The following is an 18,499-nucleotide window of genomic DNA, read 5'->3' as shown; positions in this document are numbered from 1 at the left end:
TTTCTAAACTATGTACATCTGTGTTAGCCAAAGCCAGGGGACAGTTTAAATATAGCTTTTTTAGCCTTCCAATCCATGTGTATAATAACCCTACTTGAGATTTGTCAGAGCTAGATGAGGGAAAACAAAAGACTTCCGTGCTATAGACATGTAACTTGCATCGATGGCAACGCCATCCTTTAGAGACAGACCCAGTGTCAGAGGCAGAATCATCCCCAGAACAGCACTAGTAACATGCATAGTAATGTAAGATGTGTACACTAGTCAATGTCCCGTCCCCTACTTTTTTAAATTTGGATCCCAGCATTGTCTTGGCTTTCAGAGACTAGCTAGCTACTCTCAGGATTGTTTTTAATTTATCTTTAATCCAGTCTTTAACTCCTGCACATTCTTTCACTCAAGGGGACGCTGCAATACCCGTCACTTATAACGTGCACATAGCACCAGAGTTGGGCTTTTTAATCTTACAGATAACAATCCAGAAAGATCATCAGAGGTAATGTTGGGATGTCCCAACAAGTGGCATTTTTGCTAGAGGTATGACATTGATTGTATGGCATTTACAAAACTCCCCAAATTAAGGGGGAGGGGCAAGGAGAGAACTTGAATGAGAGTTGTCAGAATGAACTTCAAGGACTAAAGGCAACCCGCTATTTAGCTGCGATGTAAGTCCCACTCCTAAGAAGTTCTAGAACCCAGTTGTATAGACTCATTGTTCACCATGAAGTCAGCCCAAGAAGCAGGAGACTCTTCTGCATGGTAGTTAGATTATACTTGGAATGTTTTCAGTGAAAATCCAAGAGTTATTACCCCTGCCATCTGCTACCAGTGGAATGGTAGCTACTGCCATGCTGTTAAACTGGTAAGGAACAGGGTCTGGTTTTTATCTTATATTTTGAACAGAAACTGAACCCAGAGTTTCAAAACATTCCGACAGCCACAATTTAAACGCTTGTTGGGAGAGAGGTGTGTATGTGCAGACTCACTCACTTTTCTGCCAGCTCTTCAATGAACACGGCCACCATGTTGTCATCAGGTCCAACCTCCTGGATATAAGCATTGTAGTACTTACCCCCAGGCTCCAGACATACCTGAGGAGGAAATAAAGGGGGGGGGCGTAGGTAAACCCAAACAGTGACACATTAATGGTGCTCTGGTTTCCCCCAATGGTTGGTAACATAGGAGCTGTTTTCATGCTGCTCACATACCACGGACTTAGCTTCAGAGTCCTGGAATACCTCAGTCCAGCACTCCCCACCCTACCCGACAGAGACAGTACAAGAGTGGACAGCAGAGGGAGAGAGACTGCAGGAGCAGATACAAACAACAACAAGAAAAAGAAGAAGAAATGACCTCATGGATGGAACAAAGGCAGGGAGGGGGACAGGTCAGAACCAAAACTGCCTTGTACGATTCAACTACTAAACAGGACCCACTGCACGCACGCATGCACAACAAAAAACCCTTATTGTCCCTCTTTCATCTCCATTCTGCTGAGGTTCGTATACAGTGCCAGTCACTGTGGTGTCTGTGCATTTCAAGAGTTCAGTCTTAAACTCCTCTACTTTCAGGATTCATAGCACTGGTTCCTGGTCAGCTTCCAAGCAGCCTTTCCCATGCACTATCTTGTGCTAGTTTTGAATTTACAGGAAGTTAATTTAAAAAAAAATCATTCCGATGACCCCATCATATTTAATAGCTATAATGAGAGAAGAAATCTCTGAAGACCCTATGAGTTCAGATAGTTTTATGACTTAATATACTTTATTTAAAGCAACTTTAATCATTCATCATTACTGAATCTGCTTCAAGTACTAACCTGACACTTGTCTCCTACATAGTACCGTCTCCCAGCAAACATGAAGTAATCAATTTTTAAGTGTTCTACAAGAGATCAAAAAGAAAATTTAAGCTCGGTTCATTTTTTACCCATTACCCAGAATTGCACTCAAGTATTATAGGCTGAAACGAGTGAATTATCTCCTGTATTTTCCTGGACATCGTTGTGTGAGCACTCTGAACTACCATGTAGTCCCTTTCAAGGCTTGAGCACTAGGGAAACGTTGCACTCTCCCCACAACTTGGGATGCCACAAAGCATAGTGACAACTCCCATGCGACTGCCGGCAGTCGGGCTCTGGAGGAAGATTGGCAAGCAAGACAATCTGGGAGGCACAAAGGATCCAAAAGCACTTTACAAAATACATATGCAACAACAGGATCACTTTGCTCATCACTGAAATTCAGTCTTTTCTGGGACCAGTGTGCAGCAATGCTATATAGAAATGTTGGGCCAGAAACAAAGGATGTCCCTTTCTTCTGAGGGTATGGTTACACTTGCAGCTGTACAGCGCTGGGAGTTAAACCTGTCTTCGTACAGCTGTGTAGGGAAAGCGCTGCAGTCTGGCCACACTGACAGCTGCCAGCGCACTGTCGTGGCCACATATGCAGCATTTGCAGCGGCATTGGGAGCAGCTGCCTTGCAAGTAACAACCTCTTCCCCCACCCCTCTCTCGCTCACTGAAAGCACCAGATAAGCAGCCTCCCTGAAACGGACCCCCACTCCCCTCCCTCCCTCCCTCCCGCCGTGCTGCTTCTCTCCTCAAGCCCCCTCTCTTCAAGCAAACACTAGCTGTGGGTGTTCCAAAGGGAGCTCATTCACAGCAAACAGGAGCTGTGTTTGTTTTTTTGATAAGCAGCTCCGGGAGCCCAGAGTTCACAACAAAACAGAGGCATCACAACAAAACAAAGAGTGTAATCTTAACTTAAAAGCACTATGGGAAGCTTCCAGAGGTCAGTTACAGCGTAGTAAGATTATTCCCTGTTTACACTGGCACCCCAGAGCTGCAGCACCAGCCCTGTTCTCTTTATTCCTCTCGTCGAGGTGGAGTACATGCAGCGCTGTAGCCAGGGAGATACAGCGCTGTATGTGCCTTGCCAGTGTGGACGGGGAGTGAGTTACAGTGCTGTAAAGCCACCACCAGCGCTGCAACTCTCCAGTGTAGCCAAGGTCTGAGTCAGCAGTGAGGCTATGGCTTCACTGCATACCACCTGCAGTGGTACGTAGGGTATGTGTAGCTACACATCAGTGAAAAGCAGGCTGCATCCACACAGTGGCACGTAGCTACATGTGTCAGTGAAAAGCTCTGGCAGGAGGGAACTGCCAGGGTCTGTCTCCACTACTGCCCTCCTGCCAGAGCTTTTCCCTGCTGTGAGAAAAGGCTCTGGCAGGCCGTTGCAGCAGAGAAAGGCTCCTGGAGCCTTTCCCTGCAGCGAGCAGAGAGACAGGAGAAGCACTGCTTGTGCAAGTACACACACACCAGGTTCAGGCAGGTCTTCACTCTACTTGCCTAAGCAGTGCCTCACTGTCTACACTGCTATGAATACCCATGCTAGAGGTGTGTGCAGTGTATCTACTCCGCACCTCACCAAAAGGAGCAGGCAGTGTAGCTGCACTGGGAGTCGAAAGCCGAGCCTGGCTGATGGAAGAGATGAAAAACACCAAATGCTGACCAGTTGGGATCATTTTGTAAGGCGGGATGGGATGTAGCTGGATAATTGTAATCTACTTAAATCTCCCTGACAGGGAAATTCTGAAAGTTATCCTTCCTTTATCACTCCCAAAGTGTCTGTATCGCGCTGTTGCACACTGGGAACTGGCTGCTCTGCTTAGTCCCAGAAAGGAATGGACTGAATTTCTGTGATGAGCGAAGTGAACCTAGTGTTGCATTCACGATTTGGGATTCTCTGGTGTGTAAGATGAGATGTGGGGAGAGAGGGTAACATTTCCCTGGTGCTCAAGCCCCTGGAGAGCTTGAGAGGAAGGGACCACTTGTCTCATTTGACAGTTCAGAGTGCACACTAACCGACCCCGCTCCTTTACTGTTACTCTGAACCCAAACACGTTTATGGAACACGAGCCTTTGTGCAGACACTGCTACCATAAAGTAAAAAAATAACCCCCCCATTTTACATCTGAACACTATCCGAAAACAGTGTTACAAGACGATACTCTGCTATTGCACTTGGCTTTCCTGAATCCCCCTATATTCTAGTCCAGAACCAGTATGTTTTTCTCAACAGATCAGATTTCAGGAGCATGATGGACATCATAGAAGACTGGAAGTACTCTAATGGTTGCTTAGCGATGAAAATAAGAAGGCTCTGGCTGGTAACAGGATGTATGCTCCACAGATATGTTTGCTGGGTTAGACAACGCCTATTATATTTCAGGTACGTGGCTATCTGCTCAAGCCTCTGTGCAGGTCCAAAATACTTGTAAATCAGTCAATAAAACAACCTCATTGAGCCTCAATAACTTTCACTGTTAGCCAGGAATTTATAGCATATATACAACGTGGTTTTTTGGGTACCTTTTCTGCTGTCCAACCAAACTTCAAACTCTACATTTCGATAGAGCCCAGGGTCCAGGGCTTTTAGCACTCTATAGGCAAAAGGCATCTTTGGTGGATTTTCTGGACACTAAAACAGAGTTAAAATGGACTACAATTAAAAGCGTGCCATATATTCACAACCCTTCCCTTTCCTTGCAGAGGGTCTAATTATTTTAAACAAGCATATACACTTTGTCTTCCCTGCCACTTTCAGTTCCACTAGGACAGGCAATTAGTTTGCTTCAAGTAGAGAAGCAAAGAAGAATATGAACAAGTCTTTAGGTATTATGGCTTCTGAGGCTCGTGGACAAAGCAAATAACTTCAACATGATCTCTATTTAATCACGGACTCTATACTGCGCTCTTTGATTTCAGGATAGAAAGTTTTTAGTGACAAGGTAAAAATAGGTAAGGAAACTAAGTAGGGGCTGACGTTCAGAAGCGGCTGACCACACAACTTCAAATCAAAGTCAATGAGTGTGTGTAATATATATCACACACACACACCCTGAATGTTAGCTAGAGCAGTGTTTTGAGCCAGGCCTGGTAAAATGGAACAGCAGCACTGTTCATGTGCCTAAAATAAAATTAGATTAAATAAGATCAATTAGATGGTTTCTAAGTAAGAGTCCAGATGGGGGATTGTTTGCCAAATTTTGTTTTTAAGCTAGCTAGAGAACAAGAGAGTCTTATCTCATAAAAAGCTTATTTCTGAGAGGCTCAACAATTAATTTCGAGGACGAGATAAAGAATACCAGGGCTAAAAACGAAACATGCACATGTAAGCCTGGGGATTTACACCTGTTTTATTTCCTCAACAGCAGCATTTAGAATAGGAAGGGCTGATTCAACCTTAATCACAGTATCATAAACACTAATGAGAAAGAATTGAAGGCTTCTCCCTTAATTGCCAAACCTTTGCCTCTTCAGTGCTTTGTCCGAGTTTATCTTCAGGTGGATTGTCAGTATTGTTGCCTTCCCAGTCTTCCTCTCTAAGCAATTTAAAAATAGGATTACAAAATACAATGTAAGATTTCTGGCCAGCACTGAAATCAACAAGATCAAAGTGGCTGAATGACCTTACAGAAGAATTATGGTGCCATCAAGTGATAAGATGCAAGCCAGAACTGAACACTATTTAATGTAGTACAAATATGAAGTTGTGCACCTGCAACACTCAAACACACTAAACCTTTTTCTGATTGTAAATAAAATGCTCTCCCCCACACTCCAACCCCTTCCATTCAGGTCTTTCATGCAATAGCAGCTACCACTGTTTTATGTTTAAGGAAAGGTCAGCCCAGTTCCATTCTGCAAACTTGAACACTCCTTCAGTTGTTCCACTCATGGGCATTATGAAGTCCCCACCCCTTATTCTTTTTTTTTTTAAATCTTAGACACACTTATTAAGGAATCCTTAAGTGACAAAATGTTTAAGAACTGCCAGAGCCAGCAACTTAAGTTGAGTTCTTTCTGGCTTGCACTTCATCACCATTAATAAGGTCAAATGTTGTCCTCTCATCTGTACAATCCCATTGGTTCCTACCCCATCAGAAATAAACGGGCTCCACAGTGGCACTGCAAATGAGGGCAGGGTTTGGTCCTAAACTTAGGACATAGTTTTGTTAACAACGTACAAGCCAGAATAGAATCCAGCTCACTTTCTCATAGTATTAGCAGTCTTGCTTCTGCCATACTAATAGGAATTAAAGTAGCATAATTGTTTCTCGCTAAAGGAAGCCAATGTTTCTGCTTACTCATGATTTGTTCAGTAAGAAAGTGCCAGTTGACTATAGCCAGTGGGAGAGGTTGCTGCTCAACCACACGTCACTTCCAAGTCCCAGGGAAAGCATGCTGCTTTTTCCACAATATGCTCAGACTCTGGCTCGGTACCAGGACATTGGAGAATGAAGGCAGATGTTCCACGTGGCAGCTCAGAACACAACTGGTAGGCTAGTCTCCCCGCCCCCCGCAAAAAAAAAAACCCACCTTTAAGTGATCAGTTACCATTCACAGGATATTTTGTTTTTAAACTAGTACCTCTTTTCTGATGAAGTGTTGGACCCTTCCATGGGAAGGCAATCAAAGTTTGCATCCTCACTTCCAACAGAGGCACTGTTTCTGTTCTTTTTGTCCCCACTTCGATACATGTCAACTGCAGTTCTCAATTCCTCCTTCCCCACGCCAAACACATCTTTGTATAGGATCTCGTACAAGACAGCTGGGAAAACAAAGCACACAGAACCCAATGGTTTTGACTCGGTGCCAGACAAAGAACACCTGGAGTCTGATAGGTGACCTTAGAGTAGCGGATGTGCTCATTGTGGACTTCCACCACATACCAATTACACTAAACGCCATTCAAAATGGTTAACGAGCTTTCCACTTTCTTCTCCCTTCAGTTCCCCTCTCCTCCCAAGAAAGAGAACAATGTTGAGAAGTACTTCAAATACACTATTTGTAATGGAAAGAGTAAGAGAGTTAATTTACCCTGACAAACAGCAGCATCTGCCTGAAATTGTTTTGTATACACAGAGTCGTAATGGGAGTGACTGGAACAACACAGCAAGATCTTGAGGGAAAAAAACAAAAAGCTTTGAGGAAGAAATCAAGGAAAACTAAACATGTTCTAGCTCAAGACTACAACTCCTTTACTCATTCTCAGGCCAGTGCTTTAACTCACTGTCCAAACAATGGCGGTGCTTAGTATAAACACAGAGTGTTAGAAACAGAGTTAGCAGCAAAGAATCCTGTGGCACCTTATAGACTAACAGATGTTTTGCAGCATGAGCTTTCGTGGGTGAATACCCACTTCTTCGGATGCAAGCAGTGGCCACTGCTTGCATCCGAAGAAGTGGGTATTCACCCACGAAAGCTCATGCTGCAAAACATCTGTTAGTCTATAAGGTGCCACAGGATTCTTTGCTGCTTCTACAGAACCAGACTAACACGGCTACCCCTCTGATATAAGAAACAGAGTTGATCCCTATAGAAGAGATTGTAGCAGGTGTACAAATAAGTTTGTCTATTACCCCCATGGATACTCTTTAGTCATCTCATGAACTGTTAAAGGTCAAATATGAGAGACTTTTCTGAGAGTAATAGGTAATAAAGGTAATAATTGGAGATATACCAATCTCCTAGAACTGGAAGGGACCTTGAAAGGTCATTGAGTGCAGCCCTCTGCCTTCACTAGCAGGACCAATTTTTGCCCCAGATCCCTAAGTGGCCTCTTCAAGGATTGAACTCACAACCCTAAGTTTAGCAGGCCAATGCTCAAACCACTGAGCTATCCCTCCCTAAGGTAGTCAGCTACCTTATGACCAACTAATGGTCTAGACGCTAAATGCCAATCACACTTACATTTCAAATCCCCAAACTGCAAAAACTTATCGGCCCACTAGTATCAAACTAGAAGAAAAGCTAAATACAGAACTTTCCCTACACCCTGTAATTGTAGCAAAACCTCAAGTGGGTTTAGACTATTTACCTCTTTACATAATGCAAACCCCACAAAAAAAAATCAAGCTAATTAACTTCTATCCAGGAAGGAAAAAAAATACACCCCAAAAATCTCCTCTGCTCACTTTTGGGGGAGGGAGAAGAGTGCCCTTTCTTCATCCATATATTTGTTTAATCTTGACACCTTCACTTTGTTCATTAGCAACTCAATCCAAGTGTCTCATTCTAGCTAGATTATAAAAAATAGCCACAGGGAACTGCATTGGAAAAGAGGAGATTAAGGGGGGACATGATAGAGGTCTATAAAATCATGAGTGATGTGGAGAAAGTGGATAAGGAAAAGTTATTTACTTGTTCCCATAATACAAGAACTAGGGGCCACCAAATGAAATTAATAGGCAGCAGGTTTAAAACAAATAAAAGGAAGTTCTTCTTCACGCAGCACAGTCAACTTGTGGAACTCCTTACCTGAGGAGGTTGTGAAGGCTAGGACTATAACAGGGTTTAAAAGGGAACTGGATAAATTCATGGAGGTTAAGTCCATAAATGGACATTAGCCAGGATGGGTAAGGAATGGTGTACCTAGCCTCTGTTTGTCAGAGGATGGAGATGGATGGCAGGAGAGAGATCATTTGATCATTGCCGGTTAGATTCACTCCCTCTGGGCACCTGGCATTGGCCACTGTCAGTAGTGAGATACTGGGCTAGATGTACCTTTGGTCTGACCCGGTACAGCTGTTCTTATGTTCTTATTCAGGCACCATCACCCTAGAAAAGCCACAGTTGATCAAATGGGAAGATTCCTGGACTGTAATATCATAACTCCTGCAGCCAACGGGAACTTAGTCTAGCAAAAGGTTAACTACTGTTCAATGAGAGTGTTCAGCTGTGAAAGCATCAGCCCTGTTGAAGTTAGCTTTGGTTTTGTTTTTTGAGTGGGCAAAAAGTGCAGAGACTTCACTGGAGTTACAAGAGCAAAATGGAAGTGACAAGGTCATTCAAGCGGAGTGAAATTAGAGCCATCTAGGAGTGGGATGGTAGAAAATTGGCTCCCATTTCCTTACCTTGTCTTCAAAGCCATTGTTTGTAGCACAAGTGGGTGGCCGTCCAGGGTTCTGGTACAGAATAAAGTCTCGGCTAGGCAAGAAGGGGAAAATCAAGAGAATTGAGAGAGAGCAGGCGTTTAATGCAAGTGATTGTTATGAAGATATCGGAAGGAATAATTTGGAGAATCCACTGTTGGTTAATAGAGAGAATGGGAGCAGAATATTCTTCCTAACAAGTGAATGCCGACATTAAATTTAAGCAATAACTAAAGACTGATTGCTCTGATAGTAAGGCAATTAACCCTTAAAGTAGTTCCCGAACGGGTTAAAACCCGAGTACAGAATGCCATTAGAACCTTGTAGAAATCTAATTGTTCATTTTGGACTGGAACAGGACGCAGAGTGTTTTAGCGTCTCTGGCAGTAGGCTCCTAAACTGTTTGTTCAGAAGTGGCAGTATTTTTTTTTTTTAGCAAGACAAGACAGTGCCTGTGGCAGACGCACATGTCAGTCGAAATGATAATTTATTTTAAATGCATTTCTAGGCATGTACACCGAGCAGCACATCTCACTTCCTGAATTTTCAAGGCCACCTCATATAGTGAGCACAGAGTTTTACTTTTGTGTTGGCAGTTAACTTTTACAGCCAGCATTAGATGTTTCCAGTGCACACAACTCCACATCATTTCACACACTTCCCATCAGTAGGTCTCTCACCATAGACTTTTTTTAAAGAGTTTAATAGTTATGAAAAGTGCCAAATAGACATCACTAGAGACCAAAGCCCTCTGATAATTCACAGAGCCAGTATTGCCTGGGCAGCAGCAATGAAACCTCCAGTAGTCGGGGGTTGCTCAATCTCCATGGCCACTAGGTTTTGTCCTCTTGGGAGACTTACCTAGGATGCCAATTCAATACATTTCAGGGCATGGGATCCTCTTTACCTGGCATTGGTCTGCAGCCACCTATTCATGTAATAAATATTGACCGGCAGTCACTCCTAAGCCAAGCTGGCCTCAAAGCTAGATGACCATAATGGTCCCTCCTAGCATTAAAAATCTATTAATCAAGAGATTCTGGGCCCCACAGCTAGTACCCTTAAACATCCAAAGCCCATTACAAAATTAATTTTAATTTAAAATAAAAAAGGAGGAGACTTACTTATACATCAGTGATAGAGCGCTTATTTCCAGTTGGCCAGCCCTTCCCTATGTGTATACAAATATTTTGAGATCACGTTAGAAGGTACGAAAATAACTGTTCTTCATCAAACATGGAGTGGAGCTGAGCACCGAGCCTGCCCTGCTGTCCCTGGAACGCTACACTGGTTCTCTATAGACCATGAATTCAGCTAGTCAACATTTTTCAGGATTTTTTTAAAAGCATTTTCTGACCAGCTCTAACTACTGTGTAACATTCTTAGCCCCTATCTTTAAAGCTCTAAAAGTCACAAACCAAGCTCTACAAAGGAGCATAGGCGTGCGTACAGGGTGTGCCCAAGCACACCTTAATGCAGGGGTGGGCAAGCTCGTCCTGCCCGGCCCGCCTGAGCTCCTGGCCAGGGAGGCTCCCCCCATCCCCGGGCACCTCAGCGCTCCGTGTCCAGGAGCAGCCCTGGACAGCGCGGCAGCAGCGTGGCTCCGGCGGGACAAGAGCTCCTGCTGCACGGAGCCATGTGGTCAGGGGGTGGGGCTGTGAGCCCTGATGGGCCGAGCGGCAGGAGCTCCTGGACACGGCTCACTGAGGCTCCAGGAGAGGGGGGAGGCGGGGGTAAGTGGCATGGTAAGGGGCCAGGGCTGGGGGGTTGGATACGGGGCTGGGAGTCCTGGGGACAGTCAGGGGACAGGGAGTGGGGGGGTTGGATGGGGCAGAGGTCCGGCCGGGGGAGGGGTGCATTCAGGGGATGGGGAACAGGGGGTTGGATCGTGGGAGTCCCGGGGGTCTGTCAGGACTCAGCCGGGGGGTGGATAGGGGTCAGGGCAGTTAGGGGACAGGGAGCAGGGGGAGGTGGCGTCTTGGGGGTGCGGTCAGCAGACAAGGAGCAGGACAGGTTGGGGATTCTGAGGGGGGCAGTTGGGGGCAGGAAGTGGGTGGGAGTTGGATAGGGGGCAGGGCCAGGCTGTTTTGGGAGACACAGCTTTCCCCACCTGGCCCTCCATACAATTTTGGAACCCTCGGGCCATAAAGTTTGCCCACGCCTGCCCTAATGTCTCAAAAAAAATGGCTTTGCGTTTTAATTTAAATCGCATGATACTCTATATAGAAAGCTCACGTTCGCTCGCAGCATGCGTCCCCACTGCTGTGGCACCGCATTACCATTGGTCCTCCCCTCCGACTACGATTCTAGAAAATTCTTTGACCTATATCAGCGGCCGTGTCAGGCGTGCCTAGCACAGTGTCTACGGTATTTGTAATCTTTGTCGTGTGTACTCTACTGAAATAGCATAACAAGCCCGTGGCTTTACGTTTTAATTCAATCGTATGACACCCCCTTTTAATTTTAAAATACGGATCAGTTTGTTGTTAAGAGAAGAAAAGGAGCAGACAAGCTGTTCACGTGAAAGCACCTTTTCGAAACTAGCACATGTAAAAAACAAACTAAGACGTACACTGTCCCAACAGCGCCGCGACTCATGATTTTGTACAATGAACACGAATTGGCTCTGTCAGTTAATTACAATGATGTGACTGAGGAATTTAAGTCCATAACACCTGGTGAGCGACGGCTCATTCTCTAGGACAGGAAGATGAAGAAACCTTAATCTGTTTTGGTCACTTTGGGTTAGCTCATTATCTGGTTAAGATCATGAAAACCAGACTTTGTATACGCCTGGTTATCACTACAGCAAAAATGTGGTATTTTGTGTCTCATTTTAAGTAAAGTTTAGTTGTTAATTTTTTTTTAATTAAGTTTAGTTAAGTTTTAGTTTCTTTAGTTTGTTTGATGAATAAAAACAACATCCTTATGACTGAGTATTCAATAAATGTTTGCCTTTAAAATAAAATTCCCTGGGTGCGCACCCTAATGAAATGTGCTGCGCACGCCTACGCAAAGGAGTACATCTGAATATACTTCCCTCTGCAATAACAGTGTTTCATAGTGAAAAGGAGAAGGGTCTACTCCTCAATCCTTACAAGTTAGTGGTAAGTGTAAAACCTCTCACAGGCTGCCTTAAATATTTGTGGGCATTGAAGAAAACCCAACAAGGGGTGGGAGGAGAGAATCAATGTGAAGTGAGGATGTACCCCTAAAATCCTTAAGTTCCATCTTTTTTTAAAATTCTGATTCTTTCTGCATCTGGAAATTTGTAAAATGTGAGGATTCCTGAAGAGAAGATCACGGACATGGGACAAGTAAGTATTCAAGTTTTGGCCCCATAATCCTGCACAAAGTTGCAGCTAAACTTTACTAGCTAGACCTGAGGCAGTCTCAAATATATTTTTAAATATTTCCTTTGATAAACATGCTAAATTTGCTTTAGATACTGTTGTATCCTGCTCATGTTCACTAGTTAAAAATCTTCAACGAAACAGTAAGGATAAAGGGTGTGGTGACTCACCCCTGCGGCGCCTCCTGCTGGTCATTGGGAATTAGCTCTTTTCCAGACCAGAGCACCTGCTACAGGCCGGTGTCCTGCTGCCGCTGGCCTCCATGTCCCTCCCAGACCCCGGTGCCCCTTTACCCTGTGGTGCTGCCCCCTGGCAGTAACCCCCCCACACTCTGCCTCTGGGTCTCCCCTTCCTGGGGAAGCCCCAACCCACTATCCCCATCTTGCCTTAGTCTGGGCTACTGCCAGCCACCACCAAGCCCCCGCTCCCAGGGCAGACTGCAGTGTAAAAGCCACTCATCCTAGGCAAGGGGGTTCGGGCCTGCTGTCTTCCCCTGCCACCCAGTGCCTTTTTAGGCCTTGATATCAGGCCTGCAGCCTGGGAGGTCACCAGGCCTGAGCTCCCCAGCTCCACCTGCTCCTTCCCCAGCTCCACCCTCCATCCCATCAGCCGGGCCCTGCTCTCTCCCAGCCTGCAGGGAGCCTGCCTGAGCGCCTGGCTCACAGCCTTTTACAAGGCCAGCTACGGTCTGATTGGGGCATGGCCCAGCTCTGGCTGCTTCCCCATCAGCCCAGCCTGAGGCTCCCCCAGGGCTGTTCCAAACCTTTTAAGGCAGGAGCAGGTGACCACCCTGCTACAGTAAGAAAGCAGGTTCCCCCGCAAAAACTGGGAAAAATGCAAAATTTGTCAAACATTTGCTATGAATTATGCACCCAATTTTGGAACAGCCTTTTAAAGGTCCAGGCTGACAGGACCAAAGTTTGGTTCCCTCAGCTGAAATTACATTGTTGTGGTTTGACAATGCCTCTCTTTTGCCCACAAGCAAGAACCAAGGCCCTGATTCTGCCCTCAGATCTAGAGTCCTACTGCACCCACGCAACGTCCTACTGAAATCAAGAGAGCTCTGTTCAGGTGCATGTGGATCTGACAGCAGGACTGAGGTACAACAGAAACAACATTCAAACCCACATTCCAGCAAACATCTTGAGCTTTTTGGGCTCAGCCTCAGGAATACGAATCTGGCCTTACCTCTGGATCTCCCAGCCATTCCAGATATTCTTCAAATGAGCCTTCCACATACTTAAAAAGAAAAGATAGAACTGATTTAATTAGATGCATATCATTATTCAATCTGCTGGAAACATTAAGAGTCAGAATTTGCACTTTGTATTTAAAGAGTTTAGAAGAAAACTGAAAATATTTTTCTTATTTGTATTACATAGTGCCTAGGAAGCAAGTCATGGCTCAAGACTCCATTGTGCTTGGCAACGTACAAACAACAGATGGGCCCTGCTCCAAGGAGCTTACAATCCAAGTCTATATCCATCTGTTGTCTTAGACAATTGGGGGAGGAAGAAGTACAAAGAAACAATGAGACCATATTGGTCAGCATATAGGCAGTGGTCTTAGCCCGACAGCCTTCAGATTCATAAGGCAAGTAAGTAGCCTTCCTGATCATGAATGATTTCTCCCTTGCCCCCACATTTAGGAACAATTGCATAGGTATGTGCTTAGTAAAGGTGGTAACTTCTTGCTGAAAAGCTGTTTTATCTATATGCACTAGATTGGGGTGGGCAGCCTGCGGCATGCGAGCTGATTTTCAGTGGCACTCACACTGCCCGGGTCCTGGCCACCAGTCCGGGGGGCTCTGCATTTTAATTTCATTTTAAATGAAGCATCTAAAACATTTTAAAAACCTTGTTAACTTTACATACATGAGTTTCATTATATATTATAGACTTATAGAAAGAGACCATCTAAAAACATTAAAATGTATGACTGCCACGCAAAACCTTAAATGAGAGTGACTAAATGAAGACTCGGCACAGCACTTCTGAAAGGCTGCCAAACAGAAAACAAAAAAAAGGGAAAGTCAGAATTCTAGCAGTGTTTCCTCAAACATATTAAGGAAGCACATGGGAATGTCTTGTGTCAAACATGAGGTCTGGAAGGTCCAGATATCTCATGCACATGCACAACTAAATGTACAATTTGGTTATCTGGGACTAATACTTCGGTCTGAAAATAGTTTAATTTTAACAATTTGCCCCACCTGCTCCCATGCAGTGCATTGCAGAAGTGACTTTTCAAGCATGTTTGTTTTTAAATTGCAGGGTAACAATTTTAGCTATTATCAAATTTTATATCTGCTCCTCTAGTTGAAAAGGGATAGCTTAAGTTTGGGAAGGTAGATATCCTAAAATACACAAGTGCAAATACATAGCATTGTTCACCCCAGCCCTTCTTCCCGAGGCCAATCTGTTAAATGCCACATAGTGTTATTGTCTTTTTCTTTTATTGGATAAGACAAAGATCTTGTCTGCTCTGTATGGAAGTTAAAATAGCACAGCCGTAATTGTGACTAGGAACGTGTGCAATTGCCAGTCACCAAAAAAATCTCTTCTCTCACTATTATGCAGCATGTTCTGAGACCAGCTGCCGGTCTCCCTCCACCCCAATGGTAGCTGCATTTAAGTGGGGTCATCTCAATTGATTGGCCTCTTACAGTTGGTCTGGCTACTTCCACCTTTTCATGTTCTCTGTATGTATAAATATTTTCTTGCTGTATGTTCCAGTCTATGCATCCGATGAAGTGGGCTGTAGCCCACGAAAGCTTACGCTCAAATAAATGTGTTAGTTTCTAAGGTGCCACAAGTTCTCCTGTTCTTTTTGTGGATACAGACCAACACGGCTGCTACTCTGAAACCTGTCATTAAGTGGGGCATGTCCACAGTGTACAAAGCACTTTAAAGTCACTTCATGTGAAAGACTGGACAGTATTATAATACTAAAGAAGTGAGTTTATTGCTTTCAACATCTGTTCTGTGGATAAAACATTTAGAATTGTTCCCTTAAGATGCAGGGCTGAATTAGAGTTCTGATAGCCAGTAGAGTGTTCAGAATGCTCTTCCAGAACCTAGTTGTTTCAAAGGATTCACAGGACCTGTCTATACTGGTAAGTTTACCTGTTGCTGACAACCACTGATCCATCAGTAGCAACAAGTACATTTCCGAATATTCAGTAGTATTGTAACAAACTGAGGCTAGGTATATAAAGGCACCGCAGTTGCTGGCAGGGGTTGAATTTGTGATCTTCTGAATGAAAACCACAGACCTCTACCATTTCCGTTATAGTAGAGTCTTCGCTGGGTGAAAACAGTGGTCATCCACTGAAAGTGTGCAGTGACATTTAACCATGGTGTGTTATGTGCTTTAAGAGCCGGGCAGTATTCCACTGTTCTTAGAGATGCATGTTTTACTTCAAAACAGAGTGTCTCTCTCTCACACACACACACACACGAAGGTTCAATTTCACAAGACAGCTTATTAATGTCTATATGGTACTGTAATCACAGTTCCTTAAAGCGAGACATCAGATGTTTAGAATAAATGTATATTATCTTTTATGAATAAAAATGTTGTGCCATATATTTCCAAGGTTTAAAAACAAATGTAAGTTGACCAGAAACTAATGGCCAGTATACAGAGCAAGGCAAATGAGCAAGCATTTTCCCCTCAACTTCTCTAGCTTAAACCTGTGCTAGGTCAAAACGTAGACGCTAACAAGAAAACACAGTACAGTGCCATGTAGGGTTTCAGTGCACAGATCTATGTAAATAATGTTGATGTGTAAACACCCCCATTATTTCCTAAGTTTACACACAAAACGTTGCATCTCATAAACACAAGTCTACTTACAGCCTCAAAGTTCTGCCGGTTTTCCTTCATAAATGAAACACAAGCCTTCCTGACTTCCCTGTGATGAATCTGACAAGAAAAGACCTAGAAAATAGAGAAGGTGTTAAAAGGCACTGAAACGAAAGGGTTGCAGCTCATTTTAAACTGCACTTTCACACTAAGGCTCCTTTTCCATATAGTTCACATCAGTGGCTCTCACTCGGGGGGCCAGGGCCTGCTGGGGGGCGGTGAGCAGGTTACAGGGGGACCGCCAAGCAGGGCCAGCGTTAGATTCACTGGGGCCCAGGGCAGGAAGCTGAAACCCCACTGGATGGGGCTGAAGGCCTGAGTCCTGCCACCTGAGGTGGAAGCCAATGCCTGAGCAACTTGCATCCAGAATTTATAATGGTGTTAAATATATAAACAAGTGGTCTTTAATGTGTAAGGGGGGCCCTTGCTATGTGATAGGGGTCACCAATACAAAAGTTTGCAAATGGCTGTGATAGACAGTCCAACAGGTCTATAGGTTGATTACAACTAACAGTCTATAGAAAGTGATTAATCATTGAATAAAACCCTTTATAAGCCACTCATAAATAGAACCTATATATATAATTGGAGATGTACCTATCTCCTAGGACTGGAAGGTCATGGAGTCCAGCCCCCTGCCTTCACTAGCAGGACCAATTTTTTTTTGCCCCAGATCCCTAAGTGGCCCCCTCAAGGATTGAACTCACAACCCTGGGTTTAGCAGGCCAATGCTCAAACCACTGAGCTATCCCTCCCCCTTTTTGGATACACATCTGTGCCTTCTGTTATTTGTCCATGCATTTGTAAGGGGAAGAATTTGAATCTGCTAAAGGAAAATCAACGCTTGTTAATTAGGTAACCACTGGTAGTGTATTAGCCCAAATGAGCCCCTTTACCCAACCTTTGGCAGCTGGGAGAAAAGGTAAACTAGCCCCTAGCTACAGCTCACTTTGCAAAACTAGAACCAACCCCCATTTTGTAAGAGGGAGACCAGAACTGGAAACTTTGATGTAACTCCTGCTGCGGGAATGGAGAGAAAGATGAAGATGTCTCCAAGGTGGATACTTCAAAGCCAAAAATACCAGGTGACACAGAGTCCTGTGGCATCTTCTGGACTACCAGAAGTCCTGGAGCAGGAGCTTTCGTGGGTGAACACCCACTTGGTCAGACGCAGGCTTATGCTCTAAGACTTCTGTTAGCCCACAAGGTGCCATGGGCGCCCTTGTCCCTTTATACAGCTGCAGCCTAACCCAGCTCCCCCTCTGCTCCAAAATCCAAACGCGGCCTTACCTCAGCCAACCCCAGCCCTCCCCGCCAAGAAAGCAAGTGGGGTTGGACTTGCAAGCTGAGCGGGCCCTGTTTAGGAGAGAGGGGCCCAGGAACGTGGGGGCAGGGCGAGGTGAAGTTATGAACTGGCTGCTAGGGCCTGGGCGTGGGGGGGCCAGGGGAGCGGCACAAGCCCAGCCCGTGGGGGGGGGGGGGTGTGAAACTCCTGCTACCTGCTCGGAAACGGCCCGAAAGAGGCAGGAGGCGTCTCTGGCCGTGAGCTTGCGGTACAGCCCCAGGCTGGCCAGATACGCGTCCATGGCGACCTCGTGCACGGACTTGTGGCCGAAGTATTTCTTCCAGAGCGGCTGCATCTTCCCAGCGGGGAACTCCTGCGTGTGCCTGGCAAGCGCGCGGGGCCCGGCGAGCCCTCGGGCGAGGCGGCTGCGCAGGCCCCGGGGACTGGCGTGGAGGGGAGGCGCCGCTGCGCGCACGTGGCTCCCCGGAGTCAGTCGGTGCGCGAAGCCCCAGCCATGGCGCTGCTTGGGGGAGTCCCAGGCTGCAGTTCCTTGGAATGCCACTGCGAGGCGCTCTGCTTTGGCCTTGGGGGGTGGTTATAGTCCCCTTTCACATCTGCTTCGTAGCAGGTGCAAAGGCGCTTCTGCTCCTTTTCTGCCTAATCCACAGAGCTGCTGCCAATTCAGTTCCACTTAGCCAAGGAGGCAGCAGCGAGGAGAACACGCACATGTAGCTGCTTTACTAGACTCCTGTAGCTGTAGTGCAAGATAGAAAAAAGCATTTGGCTTCCTTGTTTATGTTTGGAGGCCCCAATCCTGCAAATCATTGGACTCAGTGGCACTGTTCTCATGGCACATTCCCATGTGCAGGTTCAGGGGCCATATGTGTATCTGGGCTTTTTTTCTTGAACTGGATTGTTCTTTGACTAAAAGATCAATAAAATACTGGAAACAGATGCTCTCTAGTTCTTCCACCCACCCCAGGGAGAAAAGGGATTTCTTGCTAGGCTGAGTCCATATTGATTATTTAGAGCTTTTTTTTCCCGATGTGCCTATATA

At 45.3% G+C, this 18,499-nt stretch overlaps 1 protein-coding gene across 3 annotated transcripts in view; it reads right to left on the bottom strand.

Moving 5' to 3' along the window:
• Positions 1–18,039, bottom strand: part of LOC120375537 (putative bifunctional UDP-N-acetylglucosamine transferase and deubiquitinase ALG13) — a 48,178-nt gene extending 30,139 nt beyond the window's left edge. For 2 of the 3 annotated variants that reach the window (XM_039496236.1, XM_039496238.1), the window contains exons 1-12: positions 17,657–18,039; positions 16,149–16,232; positions 13,479–13,529; positions 10,062–10,108; positions 9,845–9,865; positions 8,920–8,992; positions 6,884–6,965; positions 6,434–6,614; positions 5,310–5,385; positions 4,373–4,481; positions 1,820–1,884; positions 991–1,091 (exon numbers count right to left, since the gene is read on the bottom strand). In XM_039496236.1, coding sequence (XP_039352170.1) covers positions 991–1,091; positions 1,820–1,884; positions 4,373–4,481; positions 5,310–5,385; positions 6,434–6,614; positions 6,884–6,965; positions 8,920–8,992; positions 9,845–9,865; positions 10,062–10,108; positions 13,479–13,529; positions 16,149–16,232; positions 17,657–17,797 — 1,031 coding nt within the window. In that variant the 5' untranslated portion in view covers positions 17,798–18,039. The remainder of the gene's footprint in view (positions 1–990; positions 1,092–1,819; positions 1,885–4,372; positions 4,482–5,309; positions 5,386–6,433; positions 6,615–6,883; positions 6,966–8,919; positions 8,993–9,844; positions 9,866–10,061; positions 10,109–13,478; positions 13,530–16,148; positions 16,233–17,656) is intronic. The other variant, XM_039496237.1, reaches the window with a different exon arrangement.
• Between the last annotated feature and the right edge of the window lie 460 nt (positions 18,040–18,499).

This window comes from Mauremys reevesii, linkage group 12, assembly GCF_016161935.1.
Source record: "Mauremys reevesii isolate NIE-2019 linkage group 12, ASM1616193v1, whole genome shotgun sequence".
In the NCBI taxonomy this organism is placed as follows: Eukaryota; Metazoa; Chordata; order Testudines; family Geoemydidae; genus Mauremys; species Mauremys reevesii.
This window is presented reverse-complemented; position numbering and strand designations above follow the sequence as displayed.